The 14,949-nt window shown below is 40.8% G+C and overlaps 1 protein-coding gene across 2 annotated transcripts in view; it reads left to right on the plus strand.

Annotated features, from left to right (window-relative positions):
• The first annotated feature begins 1,187 nt into the window (after window positions 1-1,187).
• The window catches only part of LOC109933114 (transmembrane protease serine 9-like), a 37,790-nt gene continuing 24,028 nt past the window's right edge, over window positions 1,188-14,949 (plus strand). For both annotated transcript variants that reach the window (XM_048613975.1, XM_048613976.1), the window contains exons 1-3: window positions 1,188-1,372; window positions 7,615-7,789; window positions 8,242-8,298. In XM_048613975.1, coding sequence (XP_048469932.1) covers window positions 7,648-7,789; window positions 8,242-8,298 — 199 coding nt within the window. In that variant the 5' untranslated portion in view covers window positions 1,188-1,372; window positions 7,615-7,647. The remainder of the gene's footprint in view (window positions 1,373-7,614; window positions 7,790-8,241; window positions 8,299-14,949) is intronic.

Consider the following 14,949-nt stretch of genomic DNA (forward strand, 5'->3'; position numbering starts at 1 on the left):
GCCTTTCAGGTGTGAAATTAAGAAACAAACAATGGTAAAAGTTTAGAACTCCTGTGCAAATGATAATTGATGTTAGATCAATTGTCAAATTTAATACTGAGAATTACAGAATTTCTGTTTGCCAAACCTATGAAGGTTAATCGTGTAAAGGCTGGTGTATGAAGTTAGGTGTAAATCAGCAATGAATCCCACCAATAGAGGGACAGGCTGGATGAGCTAAATGGCCTCTTCCTGTACCTATGTCAAAGATCGATCATGATCTTACTGAGAATGTCAGAGTTGTTTTAAGGAGCCACATGGCTTACAGACTAATGTTCTTATGTCATTTACATTACAATATTCTGTGTCTTGATGAGAAGAGCCCAAAGGGAGGTGAAAGTGACAATTTTCATGCCAGAGGGTGGAAACCACTGCTCAGAGTGGCAGAACTGCAAGAGACAGATTCCCACTTACTGCTCTGTACACAGCAGACAGCCATTCTGAGGGGTATAGTCTTGGACCTTCTCTGAGCTGTTTGACTTTCCTGGTTGCTGTGCCCTCTGTCCTCTTCATGAGCAATTTCTCCTCTGAAATTGAATGCTATTTGACTTCTCCATTGTGGGCCCCTTATAAAGCCCAGAACTGAAGACATGAGACAAAACATGAGTGAGCAGGGCAAAGCAGGTAAATACTAGGATAGCCCACCGACTAGGCCATCAAACTGTTGCCATAAAGGATGAATCAGAAAAAAACCCCACCTGTTTCCTAACTTAGAATTTGTCAGCCCACCATGAATGGGGAGTAATTACAGTGGATCTGCCTGGAGCTCCCTTTCCCCCCATCACCCGCAATCTCCCACACTCACACCCCTACTCCATCAGTGCCCTAAAGGGGCTATCTTCAGATATCATGTATCTGCACATTTTATCAAAGAATCAGATTGTAAGCATGAGGCATTTCACCCCTCCAGAGAAAAGGTGAAGGTAAAGTACACATTCATTCCATGGGCAATAGCAATCATTTTTACTTTTCACTGTCTTTAATATGAACTGATTCAGAGCGGGAGTGCGGGTTTCCTCTTGTTTATTAGTTTGAACAAAGATTAACTGTTTCCGTGACACCTGACAGAAACTTAGTGATCTCTCAGCTCCACCCCCACAAGGTTTAAAAGATAATTCCTGGTACTAAAGTCTGGGCAGTTTGGAATGAGCTCAGGTCCGTGACTTAATGAATATGTATGTTAGTGAGCAAATAACAAAGTTATAACTCAGTGTTAGCCAGTTAAGCTAGAGTTAGTGAATTAATTAGTTGGGTGTCACTGTGCAGTTTTATCACCTTCACATTCTGGCTCCTGTTTCTGAAGCTTCTGTTGTAGCTGATACCTACGGAACAGGTTTGAATACTAGAACTTACAGTGTTTCTAAATTTTTAACTCAATAAGTTAATTGATTGGGATATATGTTACTCTGTGTATCCTTGCCAATTGTCCACTTCCAAAGTGCCAAGATCAAGTTGAAAAAACAGTTACTTTATATTTTTGCAAATGAAAAGTCATTTTAATGTGTCTCTGGATGGTTCATCAAAAGTGAATATCTATGTATAATGTTCAGTATGGGAGAGACGACTGAGGAAGTAAAACAGTAAGAAATCAAGTGTAAAGTGTTGGAAATGCCAGCAAACTAGAATTGCATCCCGATGGTGTGGCAGTTCATTTGGACTACAGTTTGTTTAAAATGGAGTTTTAACTTTACTAGATTGTGTATTCGGTATGGAAGAGAGAATGGTGGAGAGAAGGGAAAGAGGGTGATAAGGTGAGAGGGGAAGAAGGTGGGAAAGGAGGGACAAGACAAGAATTGGGGAAGGAAAAATTGTGATGCCTAAGATTGTAGAGAATGAGAGAATCTTGAAAATTAGTATCATGTTGCAATGATGTTTAACTGTCCTTGTAAGATGGAAAAGCTGGTTTGACAACAACCGCCACCTCATTTTGGGCTATTCTGTTTCCTTTCATGTTCCTCCAATTTTAGTTTCTTTCTGACTAAATTTTAAAATCAGAAACCTTTTTCGGCTTTGTCAGTGAATGGTCAATGATCATCCAAATAAGATATCAATCAATAATAAACTTAATTTTTTTAAACAATTGCAAGATTTAATATTACCCTTTCAATGTGGAATAAATATATCAACTGTTCACTTGCACCTGATATAGAATATCCCTGTCATGCTCTGTTTACATTGTATACTGCCTAAGAATGCAAAATGCATTTGGCAAGAGATTAATATAAACACTCGACTATACGAGAGCTCAGTGTGTCTGCATCTTTGTCTAATGTTAGATCAATAAGAGGAGCATTACACATTATAAAATTGACATTACACTGACCATGATCTACAAGCCACAGGGTGTACTGCCCAAAGTGATGCAATGTAGATCCCAGGATCCTACACTGGGGAGCAGTATGATTTCATTTGGAATCATTAGCAATGAGGTTCACACTCCCATTGATATTGAGGATTTCACACTGACCTAGACTTTCTGCCCCAGTAAATATTTTTCAAGCCTTTGATGCTGAAGATTACCATCATTAACATCTTTCTTATAAAATGAGGCTCCAAGTTCTTCATTAGTAAGGGGATCAAGAGAGAAGGCAAGAGAATGAAATTGAGAAACATTTGAGGCATGATCAAATGGCAGTGCAGACTCAATGGGTGGAATGACCTAATTCTATTCCAGTATCTTATGGTCTAAGTAACCGTATTGCAGGTTACAAGTGTTTTGTTCCAGAGATCACAACTTGGATATTGACAGCTTCAGTTGCAGAAAGAGGAAAGCCAACCCAAGTGCATTTGTGTGATGTTAAACATCTTCCTTTTGTAGTGTGAAATAAACTTATAAACATTTCTGAAGAACTGTCTAGGCCCGAAACGTCAGCCTTCCTGCTCCTCTGATGCTGCTTGGCCTGCTGTGTTCATCCAGCTCTACACCTTGTTATCTCAGATTCTCCAGCATCTGCAGTTCCTACTATCTCCGAAACTTATAAACTGGTCACTTGCACCCAATGTAGAATATTAATGTCTAGCTCTGTTTACCACATTTTTGCCTAAGTGTAGGTCATGTTTATATGCGTTCTTAGTCATAGAGCGGTATAAACAGAGCAAGACAAGAATATTCTACATCAAGTACCAAGTAAGCAATTGATGAGTTTATTTTACACTGTAAACGAAGATCTTTAAATCATTCTTAAATGCACTTGGATCGACCTGTTTCAGCTACTGAAGCCGCTAATAGCCAAGATGTGATCTTGAGAACAAAATACTTGCAACCGAATGCATGATTACTTGGAGCCTCAGAAACAAGAATGAATTTCATGTCCTTTGGAATTTCTGTCAGTATAATTTGACTAAGAGAACCATAAACAGAAGATAAAGCTTGAGTAGTTCAGCGATGGTATCTCAGCCCTGTCTCCCACTCACACCCAGCCATTATAATAATAAACCTCATCTCCAAGTAAATCATCATTCCTTACAATCAGAGCAATTTTTTAAAAAATGCCAGAAATTACCCTGGACTGTGAGGCTATTGTGATATCTGTAGTACCAAATAATGCTCTCAGCCGATTCACTGGAGGGTGTAATGATGAGAATCTTTGCAGTTAGCAGCAAATTACAGGGCTGTATGTAAACAGGAGAACAATTTGCTGTGGATTGAACTTTACCTCTTTTTTGTCTGATGGGACAACAGCTTTGCGAAAAGAAATGCTGAATCAATCTCTCTGAAGCAGCTGAGAGAAAACTGTTTTGGAGTTTTGGCTGTGACCATTTCTGTGCTGCAGGAAGCTTGGCGGTTTAACTCGGAATATTCAAACAAGAATGTTTCAGGAGAATTGGGCACAGATTTGTAAGCCCATAATGCATGCCAAGACTTTGGAAAGGAAAAAGAGATTGGAATTGAACCAGTAGTTTACAAGAACTAAAGGGGGTAGAGAGGGATCACTGTCAGTACAGTAGAAAAATTTTTTTCTGATGAAGGGTCTAGGCCCGAAACGTCAGCCTTTCTGCTCCTATGATGCTGCTTGGCCTGCTGTGTTCATCCAGCTCTGCACCTTGTTATCTTGCAGACTGTCTGTTCCTGATCACTCTTCCCTAACCCTGATCCAAAATACACATTTGATGAAGTTGGGTGAGGACTTGATGGCTCAGCTGTGGACTTTCCATAATGAAATAGTTGGAGATTAAGTGTTGAATTTTACTAGCCCTTGGCTAATGGGAGTAGTTGCAGAAGAGAGTTTTAAAATAGAGGGATCAGGGACGTGGACCTGGATCAGCTCTCCACTGTACTGAGGCATACAGTCAATTACCCAGTTCAGGGTAATTTAAATGGTCTGGACTCCCACAGCATAGTGAGGCTGACTAGTCCCTGGAAGCAGCCTTCCTGTAGCAGTTTATGGGAAAGAGGAAGCTGTAGGGAGCCAAGACAGCCCATACCTCTCCAAATGATTCTGATTGGAGAGGCCTTCCTGCTGGCACTTCCAAATTTTTGTCTTAGATGTCCACTGATGCCTCTATGTTTGTCTCAATGTCCTAACATTAGGGGACAATTCAGTGTTTGCTGCCTGGTGTTAAACAAGAGGAATAGTTAGTTGGATAGATATCAGAGGGCACACAACCCAGCATGGTGTTCACCAGTGCCTTTACCTTCAGGCGCTGGGAGGGGAGCAGTAAAAACCATCAGTATGTGGAGAAGAACCTTCCTCGCAGGGAATGAAGGGAAGGTTTATAGCCAGTGATGTCTGATCAATTCCACTTTGGCAGAGGAGAGTAATTTGTACCTTTGGCTACACCCTTAATCTTTCTCCTGTCCACATTCTTGCCCTCACTATCTCACTGATCTCTTGTGGAACACCTATGTCTCCTTTGTCTCTACAGCTGTCTCAGTATCTTCTTTCATTCCATAACATTCCATAATGTTTTTCTGCTCAACAACTCTTATCTCTAAGTCTTAAATCAATCTTAAGCCGTAACTCCTGCTCCTCTCTTTCACAGGATACAAAACAAAACCTATCACCTGAGGCATCTCCAGGGGCCAGCTTCTCATCTCCAGGGGCCAGCTTCTCCCTCCATTTTTCCCTCTGTTGTTGATGCACCTAACCAGTGGTTCTCTCAGTTTTACTTAGTTGATTGCCGAACACTTTAAACCTTCTGCCCTCATAACTCTTCCTTCTCCCTGCACTATCACTGTTGTAACATTAATGAAGTTTACAGACTTCTATTGCTCTTTCTTTTTCTTGACTTTAAAAAACTCTTCACGTTTCATTTTGGGATTGCTAGGAAGTTCTCTTTATGGGAAGAACAGCAGCAACTTGTAATTATACAAAGCCCCCGTGTAATAAAGTGTCCTGGAACAATATTAAGTAAAATTTGCTGCATAAGTAGCTACTAGGACAAGATTTGGTCAAAGAGGTAGGTTTTAAGGAGAATCCTCAAGGAAGAAGAGGTAAAGTGACACCAAAACTTTAGTGGGGGGGAGTTTAGATATCTGAAGGGATGGCCTTTAAATGGTTGAATAAGGAAAACTGGGACGTGCAAGGGGACAGAACTGGAGAGTGCAGAGACTTGTGAGAGTTATAGGGCAGGAGGAGATTACTCTCTCATGGGGAATATGTTCCTTAAATAGATCCTAGCAAACAGTCTTTGATCCCAGATACTCCTAATTCAGAACCAGAGTCTATTGCATCCTCTTGTCCATCCTATTTTTTTTCTCAAAAACATACTTTTATTCATAAATTGTGTAAAGGTACATAATAATTGAAATTTGACATTACATAAAATGCAGCAAAGATCAATTTCTGGCAATAAAGTACATGAATTGCTTTACTACATGTGCCGTTACAGGATCAGGCTGGTCCACATACACCCTGACTAAACTCGACCATAAAGAGGAAAAGCTCTACCCTTACTATTTTGGGTTTGTTCCCACTTTAGCATCTTGTATTTAACACTGGTTTGTTGTTCTTTACCAGATCAGTTTAATTATGGCATAAGTCCAGGGAATTGATATAACCAACAACATGGGATGGGTCAAAAAGATGACAGATCCTCCACAATTACTAGTGACAGCATAGTTCATTGACCAGCCTCTGACTAAGAAATGAAGAGGCATATTGAGGACAGTTGAAGTTTCTCGATCTGAATGACATTGGCTATTTATTGTTCTGATGCAGATCTTTCTCAAGGATTGAGGACATGCTCTGTCAATCTTTGAAAAGATACTGAGGGCAAAATTTTCCCCTCCCTTGTGGAGCGTGAATAATATAGGAAAAGGTGGAAAATACAGAAAAAATGTAAACATCAGAAACTCGATTTTGAGAATTTTTTCCCCCTCAAATGGCAACTTAAAAAGCAACTTGCGAATCTCACCATTGAGCACTGGTTAACTTATTTTCCTACATTTGCATCTCATTAAGGCCAAATTCTCCATATTTATATACAACTACCAATTGTCATCTCCTTCCCTGAGAAACTACAGCGTGCAATTTCCTAACATCAATCAGAGTGGTGACCAGGCCACCAATGTTCCTTTGCATCTTCTTTTCAGTTGCCTCGGTCTCTGAGGTCCATGCATGGTAACAACTTCCAGACCCAGAAGTCAGTGCTACATTCAGAATCCTGATGCTGATTATGCTGCACAGGACCTTGCAGCAACTTAGAAGCAAAGTTGCTCGCTGCTGCAGATGCTTGTCCCAGTCATCATGCAACTGCTTCTTCACAACAACCTCCCTGAATCCTCCATGGTCGAAATCCTCCTGGACCCTTCCTCCGTGCAGATCAGCATCACCAAATTCCAGCCTTACTACATCAAACCTGCTTCCAGGCTAACTCTCACACCACTTCAGCCCTTCATCCTTTTACTCTGGCGCTCAAGGACTCCTAGGTCTTGGATGATTCTGCCAGGTCGCACACATCTCATGCATCTGAACAAGGTGTATCTTATGGCCTTTGTCTTGCTTTCTCAGTGCACACTCACTAGCTCTAGCATTGACTTACAGAATGCCTGCCTCTGTGGCTTGCATTTTTTTTAGCATAGCTTGTCACAGTAGGTAAGGTTTCCATTTGCATCAGACTATGTTTAATGTGCGATCTGTGTGCCTACCTTACAAACCTCTCAGTTCAGTGCCCATTAGAATCCCAGAAAAATGTACTCCGGGGGGAATCAAATCCCAGGGATTGTGTCCCAGTGAGAGTCAGCCCATTCAGGAGACCAAGAAAAAAATGCACAAAAAAATTAAACTTTTATAAAAAAAAGCAAAAGAAAATATAAAACTTGACTGGTCACTTTTTGACAGATTATGTGCACCTCTTACACATATCCATGAACCCTTTCAATCTTGAAATATATCTAAATGCATCTTAGTCTTTTTAATACTGTGTACGTTTATGTCTATATCCAGTAATTTATCCAACAGTCTTCTTAGCTTTAGGGTTAAATTGTTCTGTCTCTTCTTGTCACTACCATCCCTATTTTCACCTTGCACCCCTTGGATCTGGACATTTGAACATAATGATCAATTTTTCTAATTTGTCAAACCTCAAACAAATCCTGAATTGTCCTTTAATATAAGGTGATTTATTTTACAGGATAATTGTTAATTGGTACTATCGGTGCAAAACATGGAACCCACTAAAGAGTTGGACAAACTGCCGATAACAGAGGCGAAGACAGAATTCAGGAACACACTTCACTTGAAGATATCCCTTGCTGTAATGTCCTTGTGTCTTATCATAGCTGCCATTATTCTGGGAGTTTATTTTGGTGAGTCAAAAAAAGTGTTATTTTCTGAAGATCATTGTGAATTCAGTTCATTGTTTTCTTACTAATTAGCCCCCTCCTTACCTTCATTTCCATTTATAGTCATGTTCCTGACTAATGTTTTCACCTATTTTTCTCCCAGCTAAACTGAACCAAGGGACTCGTCACCTATGAGCAAGTGGGGGAATATCAAATGGTAATTCATTATTGGGAGCCTCAGGATATTCTTGTTCCTTCTAGTCAGTGGAAAACACAACTTCTCATTGGCTATTCATAACATAAACCACATTGTTGCAGTATTCATTGATATTCTGACTGAAAAGAGCACAAACCAGAGATTGAGTGTAGGATTCCCTCCCTTTTGCTGGCTGAACACGCAAATGGGCTATGAATTTAGTCATTGAGCACATTTCCAATGCATATCTACTATATTCATCTCTTTTTCCTTAATACAGGGATACACGAAGCTCAAAAAAAACCCCCATCCGAACAACACCCGACCATGAAAGCGTGTAAGTACAACTTCTTTTCATTCACCGCCTCAGATTGTTGAACCACATGACTCCTATTAATGTTTGGTTACTATAGCATCATGTTGTGAGAAACTGCCATTTACACAGGCCAGTCTTTGTGAATGGGGCTTTAGAATTTCAGGTGCTGATTTGGTGATTTGGCTGAATATACCAATGGCACACCCGTTCCTGTTGAAAACCTAATTTAATATTAGAATGCATGCAGACAGAAATTGCACACTGTAAGGCTGACCAACAATCGCCCAGAAGAATCTCTCTTATCTGTTAAACCTACTGACTGTCTTTATACCTGTCACAATTGTTTTTTTAACAAAGTGGAGTCCTCCTTGCTTAAAACATCTACATTTAAAACGGTAACTACTTGCATTAAGGCTATTGCAAGGTTGTCAATTACAGAGGTTAAAGTTTTCTGTTTGCTTCAAGCAGGAAGTTGTTCACAGCTTTAGCCTGACTGTAAATTCCATAGTTTTCAGGGTCATATGGTTATTACATAACAGATTGAATGGCAATCATTAAAAGAGCATGTAATGAAAAGACTGAATTATTGCAGCAAAAAATTAGTACCATGATTTCTACAAACGTCAAGGGTTCAGCTTTTGTTACAGAATTCAGCAGTTTCCAGAATAGTCCTTGAGCTGTATGAAAATATGAATAACTGACACATTTTGAAAAATATATTCTGAACGTATTTAGCAAAATTGATAATTCACCTCAGCATCTGAAACATAGTGCGCCAATTCAGTATTTTTGCTCAAGTAGCCATTTTATCTTACAGTTAAGATAATTGTATTTTTCCTTCTTTTTCTGGATCTTGCTGAGATGCTTGCCTGGGAATTGCTCATTTCTGAAAGACTAATCCTGGCCCTTTAGTGCCTTGGGACCATTGGCAGGAAGAGGCTGGCACTGGGGAGCTCGGAATCGTTGGTCAGGTATAAGGTCTGGCATCAATTGGTTCGTTCAGGTAGAGGATTCAGAAAACTGCAGATACTTTAATTTGATATCCCTTCCAGTGGCAAGCTGTCAACAGCAAACAGTACTACAACCAACAGCTTGTCCAGAATGAACAACTGAGGTTCATCCCTAAATACCAGTTGACATCAGTGCTGTGCCATGGCAGCAGTCACATCCTGTTGCCAGAGATTTGATTGGATATACAACTACAGGAACTTCATAAATAAGCCTGATCCCTTCCTAACTGGACATTCACATCCATGTGGTTTCCAGTACAATTTACGGAATAGTGATCAGGAGGGATATCCTTGGATGAACTTCAACAATTGTACATCCCTGTCTAGCGTAAGAGTAAAATAGGGAAGGTGGCTCAACCATGGTTAGCAAGGGAAATCAGGGATAGTATTAAAGCCAAAGAGGACAGATATAAATTGCCCAGAAAAAGCAGCAAACCTGAGGACTGGGAGAACTTTAAAATTCAGCAGAGGAGGACAGAGGTTTTAATTCAGAAGGGGAAAATAGAATACAAAAGTAAGTGGGGAAAACTGACTGCAACAGCTTCAATAGATATGTGAAGAGAAGAAGACTGGAGAAGATCCTTACAGTTACAATCAGGTGAATTCATTATGGACAACAAAGAGACGGCAGACCAGTTGAACAAATACTTTGGATCTCTCTTCACTAAGGAGGACACAAATAATCTTCCAGAAATGCTAGGGGACAGATGGTCAAGCATGAAGGAGGAACTGAAGGAATTCCTTATTAGTCAGGAAATGGTATTGAGGAAATTGATGGGATTAAAACCAAAGGTCCCCAGGGCCTGATGGTCTACATTCCAGAGTACTTAAGGAAATGGCCCTAGAAATAGTGGACACATTGGTAATCATTTTCCGGCATTCTATAGACTCTGGAAAAGTTCCAATGGACTGGAGGGTAGCTAATGTAACCCCAATTTTTAAAAAAAGGAGTGAGAGAGAAAACGGGGAATTATAGGTTGATTGTGGGGGATATGCTGGAATCAATTATTATAGCTGAGCATTTGGAAAGCGGTGACAGAATTGGTCCAAGTCAGCATGGATTCACTGAAGGAAAATCATGCTTTACAAATCTTGTGGAATTTAGCCAGTGGATGTTGATTCAGTGTTGTGTATCTGCACTCTCAAAAAGGCCTTTGATAAGGTTCCACACAAGAGATTAGTATGCAAAATTAAAGGTCATGGTATCAGTGGTAATGTATTGCTATGGATAGAGAACTGGTTGGCAAACAGGAAACAGAGCTGGAATAAACAGGTCGTTTTCAGAATGGCAGGCAGTGATAAGTAGGATACGGTTCAGTGCTGGGTCCCCAGCTGTTCACAATATACATTAACCATTTGGACGAAGAAATTCATTGTAGTATCTCCAAATTTGCAGACGACACTAAGCTGGCTGGCAGTGTGTGCTTTGAGGAGGATGCTAAGAGGCCGCAGGGGCCTTGGGCAGACTGGCTGAGTCAGCCAATACTTGGCAAATGCAATATGATGTCAATAAATATGAGGTTATTCATTCTGGTGGCAGATTGTTATCTGAATGGTGGCAGTTTTGGAAAAGGGGAGGTGCAACAAGACCTGGGTGTCATGGTAGATTAATCACTGACAGTTGGCATGCAGGTGCAGCAGGTGGTGAGGAAAGCTAATGGCATGCTGGCATTCGTAACAAGGGGATTTGAGTATCGGAGTAAGGATGTCTTGCAGTTATAAAGGGCCTTGGTGAGACAACACCTTGAGTATTCTGTGCAGTTTTGTTCTCCTAGTCTGAGGAAAGACATTGCTGTTGAGGGAGTCCAATGAAGGTTCATCAGACTGATTCTCAGGATGGCAGGACTGACATATGAGGAAAGACTGGATCGACTGGGCTTGTACTCACTGGAATTTAGAAGAATGAGGAGGAATCTCATAGAAACATATAAAATCCTGATGGGACCGATCAGGCTAGATGCGGGAACAATGTTCCTGATGTTGGGGAAGTTTAGAACTAAAGCGTCACAGTTCAGAATAAGGAGTAAGCCATTCAGGACTGAGATGAGGAAGAATTTCTTCACTCAGAGTTGTGAACCTGTGAAATTCTCTCCCACAGGAAGCTGTTGGGGCAAATTCATTGGATACCTTCAAATGGGAGCTGGACCTGGCCTTTGTGGCTAAAGGGATCATGAGGTATGGGGAGAGGGCAGGAATGGGATACTGAAATTGCATGATCATACTGAATGGTGGTGCAGGCTCGAAGGGATGAATGGCCTACTCCCACACCTATTTTCTATGTTTCTATGTTTCTAATATTTTCACTTTCTAGCACTAGAGCTGATTATAGCATCCCCTTGATGAACCAGTTGTAACCAACCAATTCAACAGAGACTGCGAATGGAATCTAGTGGTGTGTATGTATGACTGAAATACTCACTACATAAACCAACGACAGTGATTATAGATTTCAAACTGAGAGCATTTTTTTTGCTAAAAACGATTTAAAATTTAACTCAACACCTCAGACACTATAAAATTTCTTCTCTTTATCAAATCTCCTCCCATTCTCATGATTTCCTCACCAAACAAGGATAGGCAATCTTTCCCCTTAATTCAGCCCACAGTGTTTAAGAATCAGTTTTATAGCTCTGCTTTGGACTCCCTCCAACAATGCTACATCTTTTCCATATTGCAGTATTCAACTAGCACTTCAGCATCACCTTCTTAGATTTGTTTCTTATCTCTGGGCAGACTTCCCAATGCTTTGTTTGCTTTCTTCTCCACCGTAGCAAATATTGATTATCAGTCTTAATGTTGTAACACTCACCTGTAATTATCTTTGTGTTAATATTCTGGCAAACAGTGTCTTATGGTTCTCGGTCACTTGCAAAATTCACATGAAGTGATACAAATGCAAAAACAATGCTAATTTCCTGTGAAGCTTTGTGGTCAGTGGTAGAGTAAAGAAACAACAGAGCTCAGTAAATGTCTACACAATAATACAGCTCTTTGTTCTCTGAAGTATTATTTACATCTCACTTACTGCCTGAATATAATTCATCAAATAAGTACCAATCCATTATCTGGTACCCGAAACATGTATTAATACATTTTGCAGCTAATTGTCTATGAAGTTAATAAGATTTCATGAGGCATCTGGTAAGTTATAGATCATTTGAAAGATTTCCCACCAGGGAAATGGCTCATTTTGGGACAGGAGTGAGTGCAGGCTGTGGTCCTTCTGTGGAGACTTCCCCCTAGGGAAGTCACCCAGATTCAGTTGGAGCAGAATGCAGATTTTTTTCCCCATTGAAGGACAGAGTGCAGGCCTTGTTGTGACCCTATTCAAAAAATTTCCCCACCAGGGGAAGTGGCCCATTTTCAGACGGGACCAAATCTAGCTGTGGTCCTTCTGCGGTGCAGTGCCACCAGGGGACGTGCCTCCCTGCCCCCGCTTCTGTCGGGGCAGGTATCAAATAAAAACATAATGTTTTGTGACATTGAGCCCTAGAGTAAGAAATGAGGACTGTTGGCCAATTGTTTTAAGGTTTCAGTTGTATCTTATAAGAGTGAAGAGAGAGAAAAGTGGAGACGTTTAGGAGAGTTTAGTACCTGGGCATCTTAAGCCAACAGTGATGGAGCAATTAGAATCAGGCATGAGCAGGAGGCCAGAGTTAGAGGAGTGTGAATATTTCAGAACATTATGGGGTTGGAGGAAATTGCAGAGACTTGTGAGAGGTCTGAGAAGACCATGAAGATATTTGAATGGCAATAGATTGGGAAAGGGGAATTTGCAATGAGACCTGGGTGTCCTTGCATACGCATGTCGCTGAAAGTAAGCATGCAGGTACAGCAGGTGGTGAAAAAGGCAAATAGTATGAAGGCCTTCAAAACGAGAGGACAAGAGCAGAGATGCCTTACTGCAATTGTACAGGGCTTTGGTGAGACCACATGGGTGTATTGTGTAGGAATATTTTGTGCAGTTTTGATCTCCTTATCTGAGGATAGACATTCTAGGTATGGAGGGGCTGCAACAAAGGTCTACCAGACTGATTCCTGGGATTGCAGGACTGACGTATGAAGAGAGACTGCATTGCTTAGCACTGAGCACTGAATTTGAAAAGAGTCTGATGCTCAAAGGGACTTGGGAGTTCTAGTTCAGGATTCTCTTAAAGTTAACATGCAGGGTCAGTTGGCAGTTAGGAAGACAGGTGTAATATTAACATTCATTTCAAGAGGGCTAGAATACAAAAGCAGAGGTGTACTGCTGAGGCTGTATAAGCATCTGGTCAGACCACAATGTGGAATATTGTAAGCAGTTTTAGGTCTCGTGTCTAAGAAAGAATGTGCTGGTGTTGTAGGGGGTCAAGAGAAAGTTTACAAGAATGATCCCAGGGATGAAGGACTCATCATATGAAGAGTGGTTGAAGACTCTGGGCCTGTGCTCAATGGAGTTTAGAAGAATGAGGGAGGATCTGATTGAAATTTACAAAATAGTGAGAGGTCTGAATAGAGTGGATGTGGAGAAGATGTTTCAGCTACTAGGAGAGACTAGAACCCAAGGGCACAACCTCAGAGTGAAGGGACAATCCTTTAGAGCTAAGATGAGGAATTTCTTCAGCCAAGAGGTGGTTAATCTGTGGAACTCATTGCTGCAGAGGGCTATGGAGGCAAAGTCATTGAGTGTATTTATGACAAAGATAGGTAAGTTTTTGTTTGGTAAAGGGATCAAGGATTACAGGAGAAAGTAGGAGGATGGGGTTGAGAAACATATCAGCCATGATTGAATAGCAGAGAAAAGTTGGTGGGCTGAATGGCCTAATTCTGTTCCTATATCTTATGGTCTTATCATTCTTAGTGCCTATTGCAGTTTGTAGGTTGGTTAGACAACGTCTGATTAGGTAATTGATTTCTGCATACATCTATAAAACAAAATAAGTGCTACTTCTGACTGCTATGTTTAATCACTTGGATGTGAGTGTCAATTGCTGGGCCGTCATTTGTTGCCGATTGCTAATTGCCTTCATGAATATGTTAGTAAGCGGCCATCTTGAACCACAGTGGTCCTTGGATGTAGGTACACCAAAGGTACGACTAGGAAGGGAGTTCCTGGATTTTCAACCAGCAATAGCGAAAGAATGACAATACAGTTCCAAAAGTGGATTGTGTGAGATTTGAAAGGGAACTTGCAGGTGACGGTGTTCCCTGTATCTGCTGTTTTATCTTTCAAGGTGGTGGACTTTTCAGTTTGGAAGGTAATGTGAAAGCAGACCGAGTTACTGCAGCATACACATTGCTGCAACTGTATTTCAGATATTGGGGGAATTAATGTTTAAGTTGATGGAAGGGTGTCAATCAAGTAAGCTATTTTTTCCTGGATGCTGCTGAGTTTCCTGTATGTTGTTGGAGCTGCATTTATCCAGGCAAGTGGAGGAAATTGCTTCACATTCCTGGCGTGAGCCTTGTAAATGGTGAGTAGACTTTGGGTAGTCGGTAGGCAATTCATTTGTGTCAGAATTCCCAGCCTCCGGCCAATGACAGAGAAGATTGATGAAGGCAGAGCAGTGGACATTGCCATATAGACTTCAGCAAAGTGTTCGACAAGATTCTGCATGATAGACTAGGTAGGAAGGTTAGATCACATAGAATCCAGGAGGAGCTAGCAATTTGGATGCAAAAT

This window comes from Rhincodon typus, chromosome 29 (genome assembly GCF_021869965.1).
Source record: "Rhincodon typus isolate 14 chromosome 29, sRhiTyp1.1, whole genome shotgun sequence".
In the NCBI taxonomy this organism is placed as follows: Eukaryota; Metazoa; Chordata; class Chondrichthyes; order Orectolobiformes; family Rhincodontidae; genus Rhincodon; species Rhincodon typus.